This window comes from Vipera ursinii (assembly GCF_947247035.1).
Source record: "Vipera ursinii genome assembly, chromosome: 7".
Taxonomy (NCBI): domain Eukaryota; kingdom Metazoa; phylum Chordata; class Lepidosauria; order Squamata; family Viperidae; genus Vipera; species Vipera ursinii.
The window spans coordinates 13883394-13898394 of NC_139521.1; the positions used below are offsets into that span (position 1 = coordinate 13883394).

General features: G+C 35.5%; 1 protein-coding gene across 4 annotated transcripts in view; it reads left to right on the top strand.

Annotated features, from left to right (window-relative positions):
* The window catches only part of SPOCK3 (SPARC (osteonectin), cwcv and kazal like domains proteoglycan 3), a 137397-nt gene that overhangs the window by 47366 nt on the left and 75030 nt on the right, over nucleotides 1–15001 (top strand). For 2 of the 4 annotated variants that reach the window (XM_083367262.1, XM_083367263.1), the window contains exon 3: nucleotides 1419–1533. The exons of the other annotated variants lie outside the window; for them this stretch is intronic. In XM_083367262.1, coding sequence (XP_083223388.1) covers nucleotides 1419–1533 — 115 coding nt within the window. The remainder of the gene's footprint in view (nucleotides 1–1418; nucleotides 1534–15001) is intronic. 4 annotated transcript variants of the gene reach the window in all.

Below are 15001 nucleotides of genomic sequence, written 5' to 3' on the forward strand. Positions count from 1 at the left end.
AACTGTGATACTAACTTAACAACTGCAATGATTCATTCAACAATACTGGCAAGAAAGATCTTAAACTGGGGCAAAATTCACTTAACAAATGTTTCACTTAGCAACATAAATGTTAGGCTCAATTGTGGTCATAAGAAAAGGACTACGTGTATTCTTATTGTGACTTTTACCAGACTTTCAACCAACACTGGCAATAATTTTGTATGGTGTTTATTTGCCGTCTGCTCATAATTTTTTCATCATTTGTAATTTTTTGGAATGACATTTGACTAAGAGAGCAAGAACTTTAGCTTGCTGAAAATGAATTAACGTAGAGCATTGATTTAAGTGATCTTGATCAATAGAGTTCAATTTTTGTCTAATGGTATATGCTTTTCTGCATGCATTAAATTACATTCCCATATTACATAAATATAAAATAAATAAAATACATGTGTGTAAAATCCCATTCTGTTTCCTCCCTCCATTAGCCATGAAGTAAGCACTTAGTGATAAGGCCTTAACTCTATCAGTCTTCAACCTACCGTAGTTTTATAAATAATGCTCCGTGGGTGAAGAGGCATTCTTGCAAAATAAAAAAAAAATGGTAGATGGCTGCAAGCCAGGTCTTTATTTTAATACATAATCAATAAGCTAGCAGATTTCCTGGGGATTTTAAGAAGTGGCTTTGGAAACTGAGCAGGTTTTTTAAAAAAAATATTGGGTATGGTTGTTTCTTTTGTGTAATCTCTGTGTATACTTTTAGGAATGATATATAATGCAGTTTCACTGAATACTAGCCATTTGTCTTCTATGTAATTAGTATTTTGTTTTGGAGGAAAAATGCGATTTGGTATATGGATTTCAGACATGCACCTCTGCTACAAAGTCTGTTTCTTGCCCAAGAGTTTGCTTTCTGTGAAAGAAGGATTTGATTCAGAAAGCAAAGTTTCTCTAAGTTTAAAACAGATTAAAACAACAAGTTAGTTACTGTAAGCTTTATTATAGGGCGGAGGTGGAGATGAAGGTGAAGAAGATGCAGCTGCTACTATGAATTTTGTTCCTATAGTAAGCTTGCTGGTGTAAATACAATGACAATTACTGTAGCTGCTTGTTTCCATTTGGTTTTTCAGTGCTGAAGTTGAAATTTTATAAGAAAATCTAAATTTATCATTAATGATCTAAACAAATTCAGATTATTTTAGTTCCTATATGTAAGAACATGAAAAATAGATTAAAATATTAATTTGAATACTTATTTTAACATTAAAAAAGGAGTAGCGTGAATGTTTCTTTTTACTTTTGCCAGATGTACAGGTGATACTTAATTACTAATTTATGAATACTACCCTTATTAAAATGAGTAATTAATACTAACATATCTGTATATCTGTAGAAAAGGTGTTTTTTTAAAAAAAATATTCTCTACATTTTTTTAGCTCTAGACCCAGCTAAAGATCCATGCTTAAAGATGAAATGTACTCGTCATAAGGTATGCATTGCACAAGATCAACAAACAGCTGTTTGCATTAGCCACCGGAGACTGACACACAGGTAAATATTTCTATGTTATTGATCTATAATCAGGGCTATTAATCTACATTTGTATTCAGTGCTGCATTTCTGCATCATTTCAGATCAAGGTAAACAAAATGTGTGAGAACATATGCACATTGTGAACATTCTGTATAGGAAAAGATCCTTCACAGACTCACTGAGTAGGTAACTTATCCTCAATTCAATCCTGTGGGTTGAAGTTAATATTATACAGATTTTCTTTATTGTCAATAAGGTTTCTGTGGGAATAGTTTCCAACAAACTATAGTGTTGTGAGGTTTTTTTAAAAATGATACTAATTGTATTTCAAGTGCTATCAAAGAAATTAAACATCGGCAGACGTACTTTTTGGGAATTTCTACAAAGTATTGTATAAATTAAAATTCATTGGAAAATTAATATTTTTTCAGAAGGATGAAATACTGAAAGCAAAATACACTCCCCTTTAACTTAACTGTAATGGCATGTGGGCATGATCTTGGGAGGTAGGATAAAGGGACCCATCTAAGAAACTGGTCAAATAAAACGCATCTGGGCCCTCAGCAGAAATGTGGGCAAGGCAAAAGGCTTAGAAATGACCCTCCCTTATTTTGGAATTTAAAGGGAACATGGAAAGAAGTACTTTCAGACTTGCAAAGATTCTGTTCAGGCAGTTTTACAATAAAGAAGAATTAGCCCATCGGGTTTCGTTTCCTGCCTGGTTTACCTAATAAGGCTGACAATTACATGAAGGTTGTCCTCGACTTACCACAGTTCATTTAATGACCGTTCAAAGTTGCAACAGCACTGAAAAGATGACCGTTTTTCACATTTATGACAGATGCAGCGTTCCCAATGATCATGTATCTCTTAGCCGTGTGGCATAGAGACTTGTGACTAGACTTTTCAGACTTTCCTTCATCTGTTGGGATATAAATCACCTTGTGAGAGATGCTCAAGATTAAGCTTTGACGAAAACATATTAAAGTATCTTTTTTCTATATATTTAATAGTGAATTAGATAAATTGCAACCTTTAGAATTGAGGAAAAACGGTAAATTAAAAAAAAGGGTAAAGGTAAAGGTTCCCCCATGCATGCATGCTAGTCGTTTCCAACTCTAGGGGCTGGTGCGCATCTCCGTTTCAAAGCCGAAGAGCCAGTGCTTGTCCGAGGACGTCTCCGTGGTCATGTGGCCGGCATGACTAGACGCCAAAGGTGCAAGGAACGCTGTTACCTTCCCACCGTAGTGGTCTCTATTTTTCTATTTGCATTTTTACGTGCTTTCGAACTGCTAGGTTGGTAGAAGCTGGGACGTGTGACAGGGGCAAACTCTGTTACATGGCACTCGGGATTCGACCTGCCAAACTGCCGACCATCTGATCGACAAGCTCAGCGTCCTAACCTACTGAGCCACTATATATATATATGTATGTATATATATATATACATATATATACATATACATATATATACATATACATATACATATACATATACATATACATATACATATACATATACATATACATATACATATACATATATATATATATATATATATATATATATATATATATGCGCTTCAATTAAGAAAGTTAATATTTAATTTTGTAAGGGTAACAGTTTCACACAGAAAAAAAAATCCACCAGGGTTCCTTGCTATAAAACTCCTGCAATAAGTCCCTTCCAAGTATTTCCAGTAACACTAGGAAAACCACTGTAGTCAGGCACAAAGCTGTCCCAGTGGTGGCTCCCTTGAAATCTGATGTACCCACCTCCTTTAGAGCTTATCAGAAGCAGCACCTATGAAGAACATAGATCTATAAAACTATGGAGCTCCTGAATGAGATCAGTGAGATACCATTTTACCTGTATATTCTGCAGATCATTGCTTCTTGAAATCAGAGGAAAAGACAGTCCAGATGTATTTTCCCAGTGCTTGTAAAAGAACTATTTCAGTGAATAATAAGGAAAGTATGAAAAAATAATGTAATGCTATTCTAACCTTCGAGGGAACACACAGAACTTTTCATGCCTCAAAGTAAAATACTCTCTGTAGTGAGTATTTAAAAATTAATTATGTTCTATTATACTAGATGCAGTCTGAGTAACAACTATGTCATCCTTGGTGTAATCTCTTGAGTTTGTTTAGAGACATTTTCACTACCCATCTAGGTAACATTATCAGTACTAGTGACTGTGTGGATTGCTTCCTGTGTATATATGTTAAACTGTTTATAAACAATTAAATAAGAACTATGCATTTTGTACAGTGTAATAGTCTGATTAGGAGGGAGAAAATTCATATCCTATCTTGTTGTTAATTGCGAAGTCGTGTCCGACCCATTGCGACACCATGGACAAAAATCCTATCTGCTTTCATGCAATAAATCTTGATACCTCCATAGAAAGTAGGAAAAATATAAGCTTGAAACTGAAAATTCTGTATAAAAAAATCTCTATTTTAGACAGAATCACAAATCATATCTTTCAGTCCAAGTAAATTTATAAGAATCACAATGATTTATATTCATGCCTGTTCCTATATTTTGCATTTATGTGTCATTGATGTATATATAGTGTGTGTACATATTTTATAGGGTTTTACTCACTGTTCACACATTGCTAGGAAACATAAAGATGTTTCTTTGCTGATCAGCACGATCTAGTTCTAAATGATTGGATATCAAATGTAAAATGTAGACCAGGGGTCTTCAAACTTGGCCGGTTTGTGACTTGTGGACTTCAACTCCCAGAGTTCCTCAGCCAGTAGGCCTGGCTGAGGAATTCTGGGAGTTAAAGTCCACAAGTCATAAAAGGGCCAAGTTTGAAGACCCCTGATGTAGACCAGCAATTAGACACTAGCATTTTACACAAGTAAAATTTCAGTGAGGAATTATGAAAGACAATATACACATTTTGTGCCATCTATGTATGTCAGTACTTTTACAATCATTTAACATTTAGATAGATTGTATAATCTTTGCTTTCCATTTAATAGATTTTCCTCCTGTAATGCAGCTGCTGTCTTACAAAACAAGATGAACCACCCCTTTTCAAGTTGAGGGAACACATTTTATTGCCAAGATTATGCTCTCACTGGCGCCTGATAAGCACAGCTCTCAAAATAGATAGCTTTAATTGAGTGCACCTGCATTGATGAAGAAGGTATATCATCTTTTAGAAAAGATATTTTCCTTCACAGAAATTCTAGCTTGTATTGATAAATTTCAGATATAATAAGATATAAACATAAGATTATGAGGAATCATACTTCCTAGAGGATATCTGGGTCTTGATTTATTTAATACACCTCAAATCCCCTTCCTTAGAGACATGGATTGAAGCTAGAATAGCTTTTCTGTATACAATATCTAAAACTGGAATGCTAATATAATTTACTGTACTTAACTGGTACTTTGTAAAGTATTGCCTTTTGTAACTGTTTTTCTATCTATCTATCTGTCTGTTTCTCTGTCTGTCTATCTACTTATTAAATCTGTATGCTGCCTATCTCTCTACTAAGCAACTCTAGGTGGCTTGGTTTACAATACAATACAATATAGAGCAGGGGTGTCAAACTGCCAGCCCGCAGGCCAGACGCATCATCCAGAAGCCACGCCCACCCCATTGCCAGCAATGGCAAAACAGTCCCGATATGTCTCGTGATGTCACGTGACATTGCGAGTTTCAGATGTCTGATATAGAGTATAGGAGTTTTTTTGGGAAATAGTACAGAAAAAGAGAATGATGCTATTTTTCTCGTGTTTGCAATGTTAGGAGGAGAAACTAACATTGTTGCAATATATTCATAAGTAATCAACCAGGGGGATAATATCTGTATATGTGGTTCTGGTTTTTGTCCTCTAATGCACTTTCTAAAAATGTTCTGTCCATTTTTATTGTTGTTGTTTGTTAATTTCCTGGGGAAATTTGTATTTTAACTTTTTGAACATTTTTTTTTAAAAAAGAAACTTAATACTGTACAAAGCTCACTTTCAAATCCTTTGTGCTAACGACAATCCATAACACCATCTACAGTGTATGATTAGTAACTGTGATCACTGGTTATATCAGTAAAATAAACAAGACTAAATTATGCAAGGGTTATAAACAGAACATCAAGATAAAAGAATAAAGAGAAAAGAGCAACTCAGTAATAACCTAAGAACAATTCTACCAGACATGTTTTTCTGTATGACTTAGATTATTTGGAGAATAATAACCTAATTATTATGGTTTAAATATGCTAAATGGGATGGTAGATGCTAGCTTCTGGTAGGGTGGCAAGAGCAGCCAAATACAAACAATTGCGCCCAATACATTATTGATAAACCAGAAATCCGTTTGTTGTTTTTAATTGTAGTTAAAGTATATTTTATCCAAGAAACAGGTTAATACTTCTAATAAGATACTTTGTCCCATTCGTGTCAGAGGCACTGTTTAAGGCACTTCCAGACTGAAAGGATCAGCCGATGATATCACTGTTGTTGGGAGACACCTGGTTCAGGGTTCCTTACATGTTCCCATTAATGTGCCTACCAAAGTGGTGCCTATTTATCTACTCGCATTTACACGCTTTCGAACAGCTAGATGGGCAGGAGCTGGAGCAAATAATAGAAGTTCACCCCATCACCTAGCAGCACTTGTGTTTCAAATGTTTTTGATTGTCAACCCAGCATTCTAATGACATGAGCCACGGCTCTCCACTATATTCCAGTTGTAACTAAGAGTTAGATATACTTTGAAGAATACGCAATAGAGATCTTAAAAAAAATGATTTGTAGTCTACATAAAGCCATCTTGAATCTTTGCAGTAGCAAACCTGTGAACTAGGAAGTAGGAGGCTAAGTACTATGGCTATATTATATAAAAAAGGTACTTCCAACCAACAACCCCCCCTTGTTTTGCTTCCTTAAGAATGATGGGATTGAAAAATATTTCCCAGATATTTAAAGGTCTCAATTTGTTCTATATATGTGTAATTTATTTTCCAGTGAAGATTATGGGTAGTAAGCCTTTTAGTAAAGACTATTATTTTTGTCTCAGAATGATTGATTTGTCTCTACAGTATAAGGCAGGGCTTTAGAAACTGAACCTTAAGTCTATTTGTCTTGCAGAGAGTAGGGCTGCACCATCAGCTTAAAGAACTGGGATTAGTTTATCTGTCAGTTTGTAGGGATGAAATTCCTTGTTTGTGAGTGTTAATGAAATAATGATAACGATGATAATTTTTTAAACATGCATGCTGCATGACTCTTTTGTGTGGTTGATAACAATAACAATCAGAGTAAAGCATAACAAATAAAGATAAAAGAAGGTATGTGGGATGAAGTGTGTGTGTGGGGAGTTCTTAGCTCTTTTAAACAACAGAGTGGAGGCCATCCAGATCTTAGTGGGAACTTTGTTCCCACAGAAAAAGTGCAGTTCTGGGACCCTGAAGACCAAGAAACTTTCCCCCAAAATGGAAGATTGGAGTATGGTTGCTGGTCATTGAAGAGGATGGCCTCTTGAGGTGGTAAACCATCACCTTTTCCAAGGCAGGAGGTACCGTCCTTCAGAAAAGTCAACACCACAGCCAGGATCCAACCAATACACGTAGACATTAGACAGATTAAATTAGGTACATCTTACCTCCAATGAAATATTCTCATGAAGTATCATGATCAAAAGTTTTTGATCAAGTGAATAAAGTTGAGTTTTTGTTTTATTTTTCTACTGCAAGTAAAGAACTGAGGATAAAATGTAGCACAAAAAAATCATTCACTTTTATATGGTCTCCACAGTCTCTATCCTCCTAATCATTCCTGATTTTGTCCTCTAATAACATGAGCAAAATATCTCCCCTACACATGTCTGATCAGTTGTATATTCTATGCTACTTGGTTACTGTTCTTTGAGATTGATGGTATTATAAAAAGGTAACAAAAAATCCAAATATTGAACAAGAGACTCAATTTTGCACAATATTCAAAGCAGTATCATTTATTTTGGATCATCTATGACAGTAGATAGTTTAATCTGAAGTCCCTGATGGAATAATGTGAGTTCCCATTTGAGTGCTGACGTATTTCTTTATAGATGGGGAACTCATCAAATTTGCAGATGACACCAAGCTGGCAGGAATAGCCAATACTCCAGAAGATAGGCTTAAGATACAGAAGGATCTGGACAGACTTGAACACTGGGCACTATCTAACAAAATGAAATTCAGTGGTGAAAAAAGTAAGGTTCTACATTTAGGCAGGAAAAATCAAATGCATAGGTATAGTATAGGTGGTACCTTGCTCAATAGTAGTAACTGTGAGAGGGATCTCGGAGTCTTAGTAGACAATCACTTCAATATGAGCCAGCAGTGTGCTGCAGCTGCCAAAAGAGCCAACACAGTGCTAGGCTGCATTAACAGAGGGATAGAATTAAGATCAAGTGAAGTACTAATACCACTTTACAATGCATTGGTAAGGCCACACCTGGAATACTGCATCCAGTTTTGGTCACCATGATGTAAAAAAGATGTCGAGACTCTAGAAAGGGTACAGAGAAGAGCAACAAAGATGATTAGGGGGCTGGAGGCTAAAACATATAGGGAACGGTTGCTGGAATTGGGTATGTGTAGTTTAATGAAGAGAAGGGTGAGGGGTGACGGGTGACATGATAGCAGTGTTCCAAGATCTCAGGGGCTACCACAAAGAAGAGGGAGTCAAGCTATTCTCCAAAGCACCTGAAAGCAGGACAAGAAGCAACGGATGGAAACTAGTCAAGGAGAGAAGCAACCTAGAACTAAGGAGAAACTTCCTGACAGTTAGAACAGTGGAACAACCTGCCTCCAGAGGTGGTGAATGCTCCAACACTGGAGGTTTTTAAGAAGAGACTGGACAGCCATTTGCCTGAAATGGTATAAGGTTTCCTGCCTGAGCAGGGGGTTGGACTAGATGACCTCCAAGGTCCCTTCCAACTTTATTATTATTATTATTATTATTATTATTATTATTATTATTATTATTATTATTATTATTTTCCTAGATATTTCATAAAGCATATATTTGCTTTATTTCATACAGGTATATTTGTAAGTGTTGTAAAATACTTACATAAAAAAATTGAAAGAAGGCAGGTTTTAAAATAATTTCTATGTGAAACCTGATTTTCATTTGAAACAGCTTGACAAGCAGATCACATTGAAGAAAGTACACTGCCATTAATTAATTGGTGTTTTGCAACTATAGCAAATTTAAAATGTATGGAAGAACCCCCAGAATTATTCTCCTAGCTGGGGAATTCTGGGAGTTGCAATTCCATATTTTAAATAGCTGAGGTTGGAAACCACTAATTTAAATGTCTTAGTTTAGCTATAAAGAACATTCTGCAAAGCTTCAACCAAAAGTATTCATAGTGTACACATACTGTACATTCAAATAAAAAAGAGAAAAAGATACACACATAGATATTTGGGATTTGCAAAACCCTTTCTATTCAGTATGCTGCATTTCAAGGGCAGAGAACCTATTCTAAGTGCAAGAAAGTTTTTTTTTTATTCACCCTGGAAGTACTCTGAGTTTGAAACATTATGCTTTGATCTCAAAACACTTCCAATATGTTTCAGATTCAAAGCACATCCAGGGTGAGTGAAAAAAAAATTGGTTGTTTTCCCCCCTCAAACTAACTGTTCTATGTTTCAGACCTGGTGTCTTATACTGAAAATGAGATACTCTTAGAATAAAGAAGACTACATATTGAGCTTAGAGAGTAAAGAACACTACATATTGCTGAAAAATAATTAGAACCTTTAACTATAAATGTTATTAGAATAATTTTAGAACTGTAAATACAGCTTTACCAAGATCACATTTTTTGAACTAAACTGTTGACATCATATCATAAAAGGATACATAGTCTGTGACTTTCATAACTTGCTTATATTTAAATAATTATTTTGATAGCTTTTGCATAAACATTTTCTTTTATAAAGAAAAATAAAAGTTTATTATTTTTTGGACCAAACCTTTCAGGTTGATAGGCTGGGGAAAATGGCTTTATTCCCTTCTCAATATGTGAAAATGGTAAAAACAAAAAGAAGGCAGACTTTGAAAAACGTATTTGAGTTCTTTTGCAGCCTAAGGCAGTTTTTGGCAACTCAGAAACTTCTAGATAAACTAACTGAAATCTTAGCATTCTTACCTATTTCAATGAACAATATTTTCAGCATTAAGAAAAAGAAACAAGTATTTGAACTGTTTCTAAAAACAAATTACTAATTATTTTGTTATCCACTATCTTTTCAGACCAAATGAATCTTGCTTTATTACAATACATTTTTAAAAAACTTTTTAAAAGAATTTTAGTCTATACTTCAATAATGAATGTTAAACAAGAACAATGACATACAGCTAGATAATCCCAAGGGAACATTATCCATGTTTTTCATGGAGAGAAATTAGACTCTGATACACTGATTAGTTGTAAGAGATTTTTGATATAATCATTCTATGCAAAAATGTAGATAGATAGATAGATACAGTAGATGATAGATAGATTGATAGATAGATAGATAGATAGATAGATAGATAGATAGATACTGTATATCTAGATATATACAGTATATAGAATCTTTTATATCATATTCATACATACTGTATATCATATTCATACATAAATATAGACATACTGTATACACATGCATATATATTGTCCATTCCTGTATTTAGTAAATGGTTGAAAATTTCAACTTAACAGAATAGCAGATTGGAAGGCACCTTGGAGATCATTTAGTCCAACCCACTGCACAAGCAGGAGACCCTATATACAATGACTGTCCAGGCTCTTCTTGACAACTTCTGAAGCAAGCCATTCCACTAGTTAATTGTTCTCATCATTAGGAAATTTCTCCTTAATTCTAGGTTGCTTCTCTCCTTGATTAGTTTCCATCCATTGGCTCTTATTTTGCCTTCTGATGCTTTGGAAAATAGTTTGCACCCTCATCTTTGTGGCAGCCCCTCAAATATAGGAACATGCTATCGTGTCCCCACTACTTCTTCTTTTCACTAGACATACCCAATTCCTGCAACTGTTTTTCATGTTTTAGCCTCCAGCCCCCTAATCATCTCTTCTCTATATACTTTCCAGAATCTCAACATCTTTTTTATATTGTGATGACCAAAACTGGACAGCACAGTATTCCAAGTGTGGCTGTATTAAGGCTTTGTAAAGCCATACCAATGCTTCACATGATCTTTATTCTATCCGTCTACCAATGGAGTCTAGGATTGCATTGGCTGCTGCTGCACACTGTTGGTTCATATTCAAATGATTATCCTTTTCGACTCCAATATCGCTTTCACAGTTACTGGCACTAAGCCATGTTTCACCTAGTCTATACCTATGCAGTTGTTTTTTTTCTTGCATAAGTATCTACACTGAATTTCATTTTGTTAAATAGGGCCCAATGTTCAAGTAGGTCAAGATCCTTTTGGATTTTGAACCTATATTCTGGGATGTTGGCTATTCCTCCCAGCTTAACGCCATCTGCAAATTTGATGAATTCTCCTTCTATTCCCTCATCTAGATCGTTTATGAAGATATTGAAGAGTACTGGGCCTAAAACGGAACTTTGAGGTACCCCACTATTTACTTCCTTCCATGTGGATGTAGTTCCATTAAGGACTACACATTTAGTAAAGTATGTCAACCAGTTACAAATCCATGTGGCAGTGATGCTATCTCTCCCACATTTTTCTAGCTTACCAAGAAGTAGGTTGTGGTCCACTTTGTCAAATGCCTTACTGAAATCTTAAGTGTACTATATCCACAGTATTTCACTGATCCATTACTTTATTTACTTTGTCAAAAAGTGAAACAAGATTTCTTTGGCATGATGAGGTCAGGTTGGCTTCTGGTTATAACTCTGCTTGCTTCTAGGTGTTCGCAGATTATCTTTTCCAAGATCTTCCCAGATATTGGTCTGAAATTTCCTGGGAAAAGGCAAGCCAAAATATAAGAACTGCTGGATTCATTCCAAGTTTATTTAAATATAGATTCTTATACTGTATGGTTAATATTTAAAAAAAGAAAAAAAAACATTTTTCTGGTCAGGGGTGTCAAACTCGCAACATCACATGACGTGTCGCATCGTATCATGACTTTTTTACCATTGCTGGCAAGGGGGGGGGCGTGGTTTGCACTATGATGCATCCGGCCCCTGGGCCGGCAATTTGACACCCCTGACTTAGATTATGGAATGGCTTACTATGCTGTTACATTTTGTAATGGAATGGGTGGATGATCTTGGGACATGGGGAAGACATGATGCCTAGGGAACAATCAGATAAGGGAGGCCGGAGCTACTAGTGACTTAATGCTCAGAGAAAGAAATTTAGGAATGACCCACCCTAATGAATGAAGCAGTTAAAAGTGGTAATGGGAAGTTTATTACTTTCAGACTTGCAAGATTTTGTTTCTGTAGCCTTGCGGTAAAGAAGAATTAGTTCATCTAGTCATGTTTCCTGTCTGGTTTACCTGGGAGGGCTGACATTTTTTCATAGGCAATAATTTAGATAGAAACACCTTTCTTTTCTTATTTGTGTTATAAAATCGTTTTTCAGCTAGAACTCCTTTGCTTCTTCCACTAACTCAAGTTTTTTTTGCTATTTTGTAATACTACGTAACTAATGTAAGCTTTCAAAATCATTAAGGTTATTGTATGTTTAGGTTTCGCTGCCCTCTTGTTAATATATAAGAAAACATGAGGTAGATGTAACTGGTAATCTTTCATTTAAATATGTCCATTTGGGGACAAGTGATGATGGGTGAGTTGGTAGGTTGAACATGGATAGAGGAAAGGTAAAGAAACAATGAAGGAATTAGATTGCAAAGTACATTTAATTGAAGCAATATTTCTAAATAACGTTTCATTGGGGATTTATTTCAAATGCCTCCTTGTAAACATGTTAGCACATTATTCAAATTCAACGTAGGAAAAATGGGAACCTCCAGCCCATTGAAGCTTTGGATCAAACTTGTGAGGGCCTTCTTATTAGGAACAGTCTTATATTTCAATCCCATAGCCATCCTTATCCTTATCTGTTCTTGCTAAATCAGAAGATTGTTCTGGCATTCTGCTTCTTTCTGTCCTCTTACTCAGTATTGTTTGTTTGTCTTACTGACTGAAAATGCAATGCTATGCTTTGGCAGAATGTGTTGGCATTCTTCGGAAATTTTTGTTCTGTCATTTTCTAGAGGTCCTTGAAGTTCCTTGGAAAAGCTCAAAGCATCTCGGAACATGGGATCTTTTTTGGGGGGTGGTGGTCTTGTCTAAAGTTGTTTCGAAGACCTGAAAATATTCTTTTTCCCCGTTATATATCTTAGTGTGATTTTTTTTAGCTTGATTCATGTGGCAATGGGTAAAAGTTCCCTTGGAGTGTCCCCCACTTCATTTCTACCCTTAACATTTGGGATGCTCTTCAGGGAAATTATACTTACGGTGTACAGGAAAAAAATGAATTTCATATTTTAACTGAAGAAGGTTTCACATTCTTATGGTACAACTCTCATGCCCAATGTAAAATAAAGCAACATAGGAAATCTTGATATAATGGCTTGGTTGAGTGGAGTTGGATGTCTGTTATACCAGAATGTCCATTAATATGTACATTTTGATATTCAGGGTGATTTACATAAATTAAGTATTTATTTTATTACACAAATGATGCATATTACCATAAATTATGTAAAATTTAAATGCCTTACTGTCATGGTTTCGACAGATGAAACTCTTCAAAAGAACTTCAAGGCATTGTTTACCTTAAAGAATCTTTTCTTCGAGAAACAAAGTATCGGCACTACATAGTTAAAGCCAACAACTGAATTCCCCTCCCCTGGGCACAAAGTAGCAAAGCACAATTCCCTCCTTCAATTAACAGTCATAAATCACATTCCCCAATTAGCTGGAAGCATGGGCTTGCTCTCCAGCTCGCCAAATCTTTATCAACTCTGGGCACAATAACCTTGGATTCCCACGGCTGAGTTATTATTGTTATGACTAACTGGACTCTCTTCCACATCCCCCCTCCCAGCATCAACTAACTCTAAAAGCAAAAGAGAAAAATGGCTGCATTTCCATCTGTTGTCAGAGCAAGAACATCCGATGTTAGCAGCGTTGACACTTACCCTGACTCTGGCTACAATGGCCTTGTCCATTCCTTTGGGGGATGTGTGAATAATAATTTAGATTGTTGTATCAAATCTACATTGATAGAGTCTATTAAATTAATATTTCACTATGTAAGTTTTGTTAACTTTTATTGTGGGAGTAAGGTCTTTGTATATACAGGTTTAAGCTTTACTAGTGCATGAGGAAATAAATGTTTGGCATTTAATGATAATGTAAACCTCAGAAAGTTGTGTTTTTCTCTTTTTTTATTTAGGGATCATAAATCTTTGAATCTAATTTAAACATATGACTTTGCTTGGTAAGCATGCATGTGTTTCTTCTTATATACATTCCAATTGCTTTGTTTTGTTATTCATAGCTACAGTCTTAATTTACAGGATAAGACGGTATCATCAGTTCAATGATATAACTATGTATATGTCTTAATAAATGGATCGCCCCCTTGCTGAGAAATAAGGATGTTAGGATTTCTCCATTTTAGATTAAAAAAAGAAAGAAAACAAAACCTAGGAGAGTTTTAATTTCTTCTACTATTTACAGGCATGTGGAACTTGTACTCCTTTTTAATTATGGTCTTCTCCTGTACTGCTCCTCCTTCCTGCCTCACTTGCTTTTTAAAATGCACACATTAGACAGATTGCACAGAAGCTGAAAACAACAAGGCTATTTAGAAGATCATCATTTTGTATTATAATGCTGCTGTCTGAAGAAGGCCAGCTGGCACAGTCGAATATCTTGGAAATTTTTAGTCTGATTCATTATTGTGATCTGTACAGTATTTGGTGTATAAAAACATTTCATCATTCTTATGCCCAGAGCTCTGTTGAATCTAGTGAAAGCTTTCTGTTTCACTTTGTAATTTGTGCTGCCCAGTGCTTTTTTTGTAAAAGAAAAAGGTGCCGGAACTCACACATGTCATACAACCCGCCTTGCGTACGCTACAAGGTTCCATCCAAAAAAGGTGCCGGAACTCACACATGTCATACAACCCGCCTTGCGTACGCTACAAGGTTCCATCCAAAAAAGGTGCCGGAACTCCGTTCTGAGCGCTCTATGAGAAAAAAAGCCCTGGTGCTGCCAACCTGCTAGCTTGGAAAAGTTTCAAGCTTGTTTTATTATTTATGTTTATTTGTACAGGAATATGTTGCACGAAGGCTGAATTTACAGCCATTTCTTTGTAATGAACTAATGAGTAGGACTTTCTTAGTGACAATGGTAACATTATATTTTAATTAGCACAATTACTCTGAAACTGTGCCATTGTGATGAGTCTTAAACCACCCCACAAGGCGTCATATTTTCCTTTCTCAAAGCCTGGA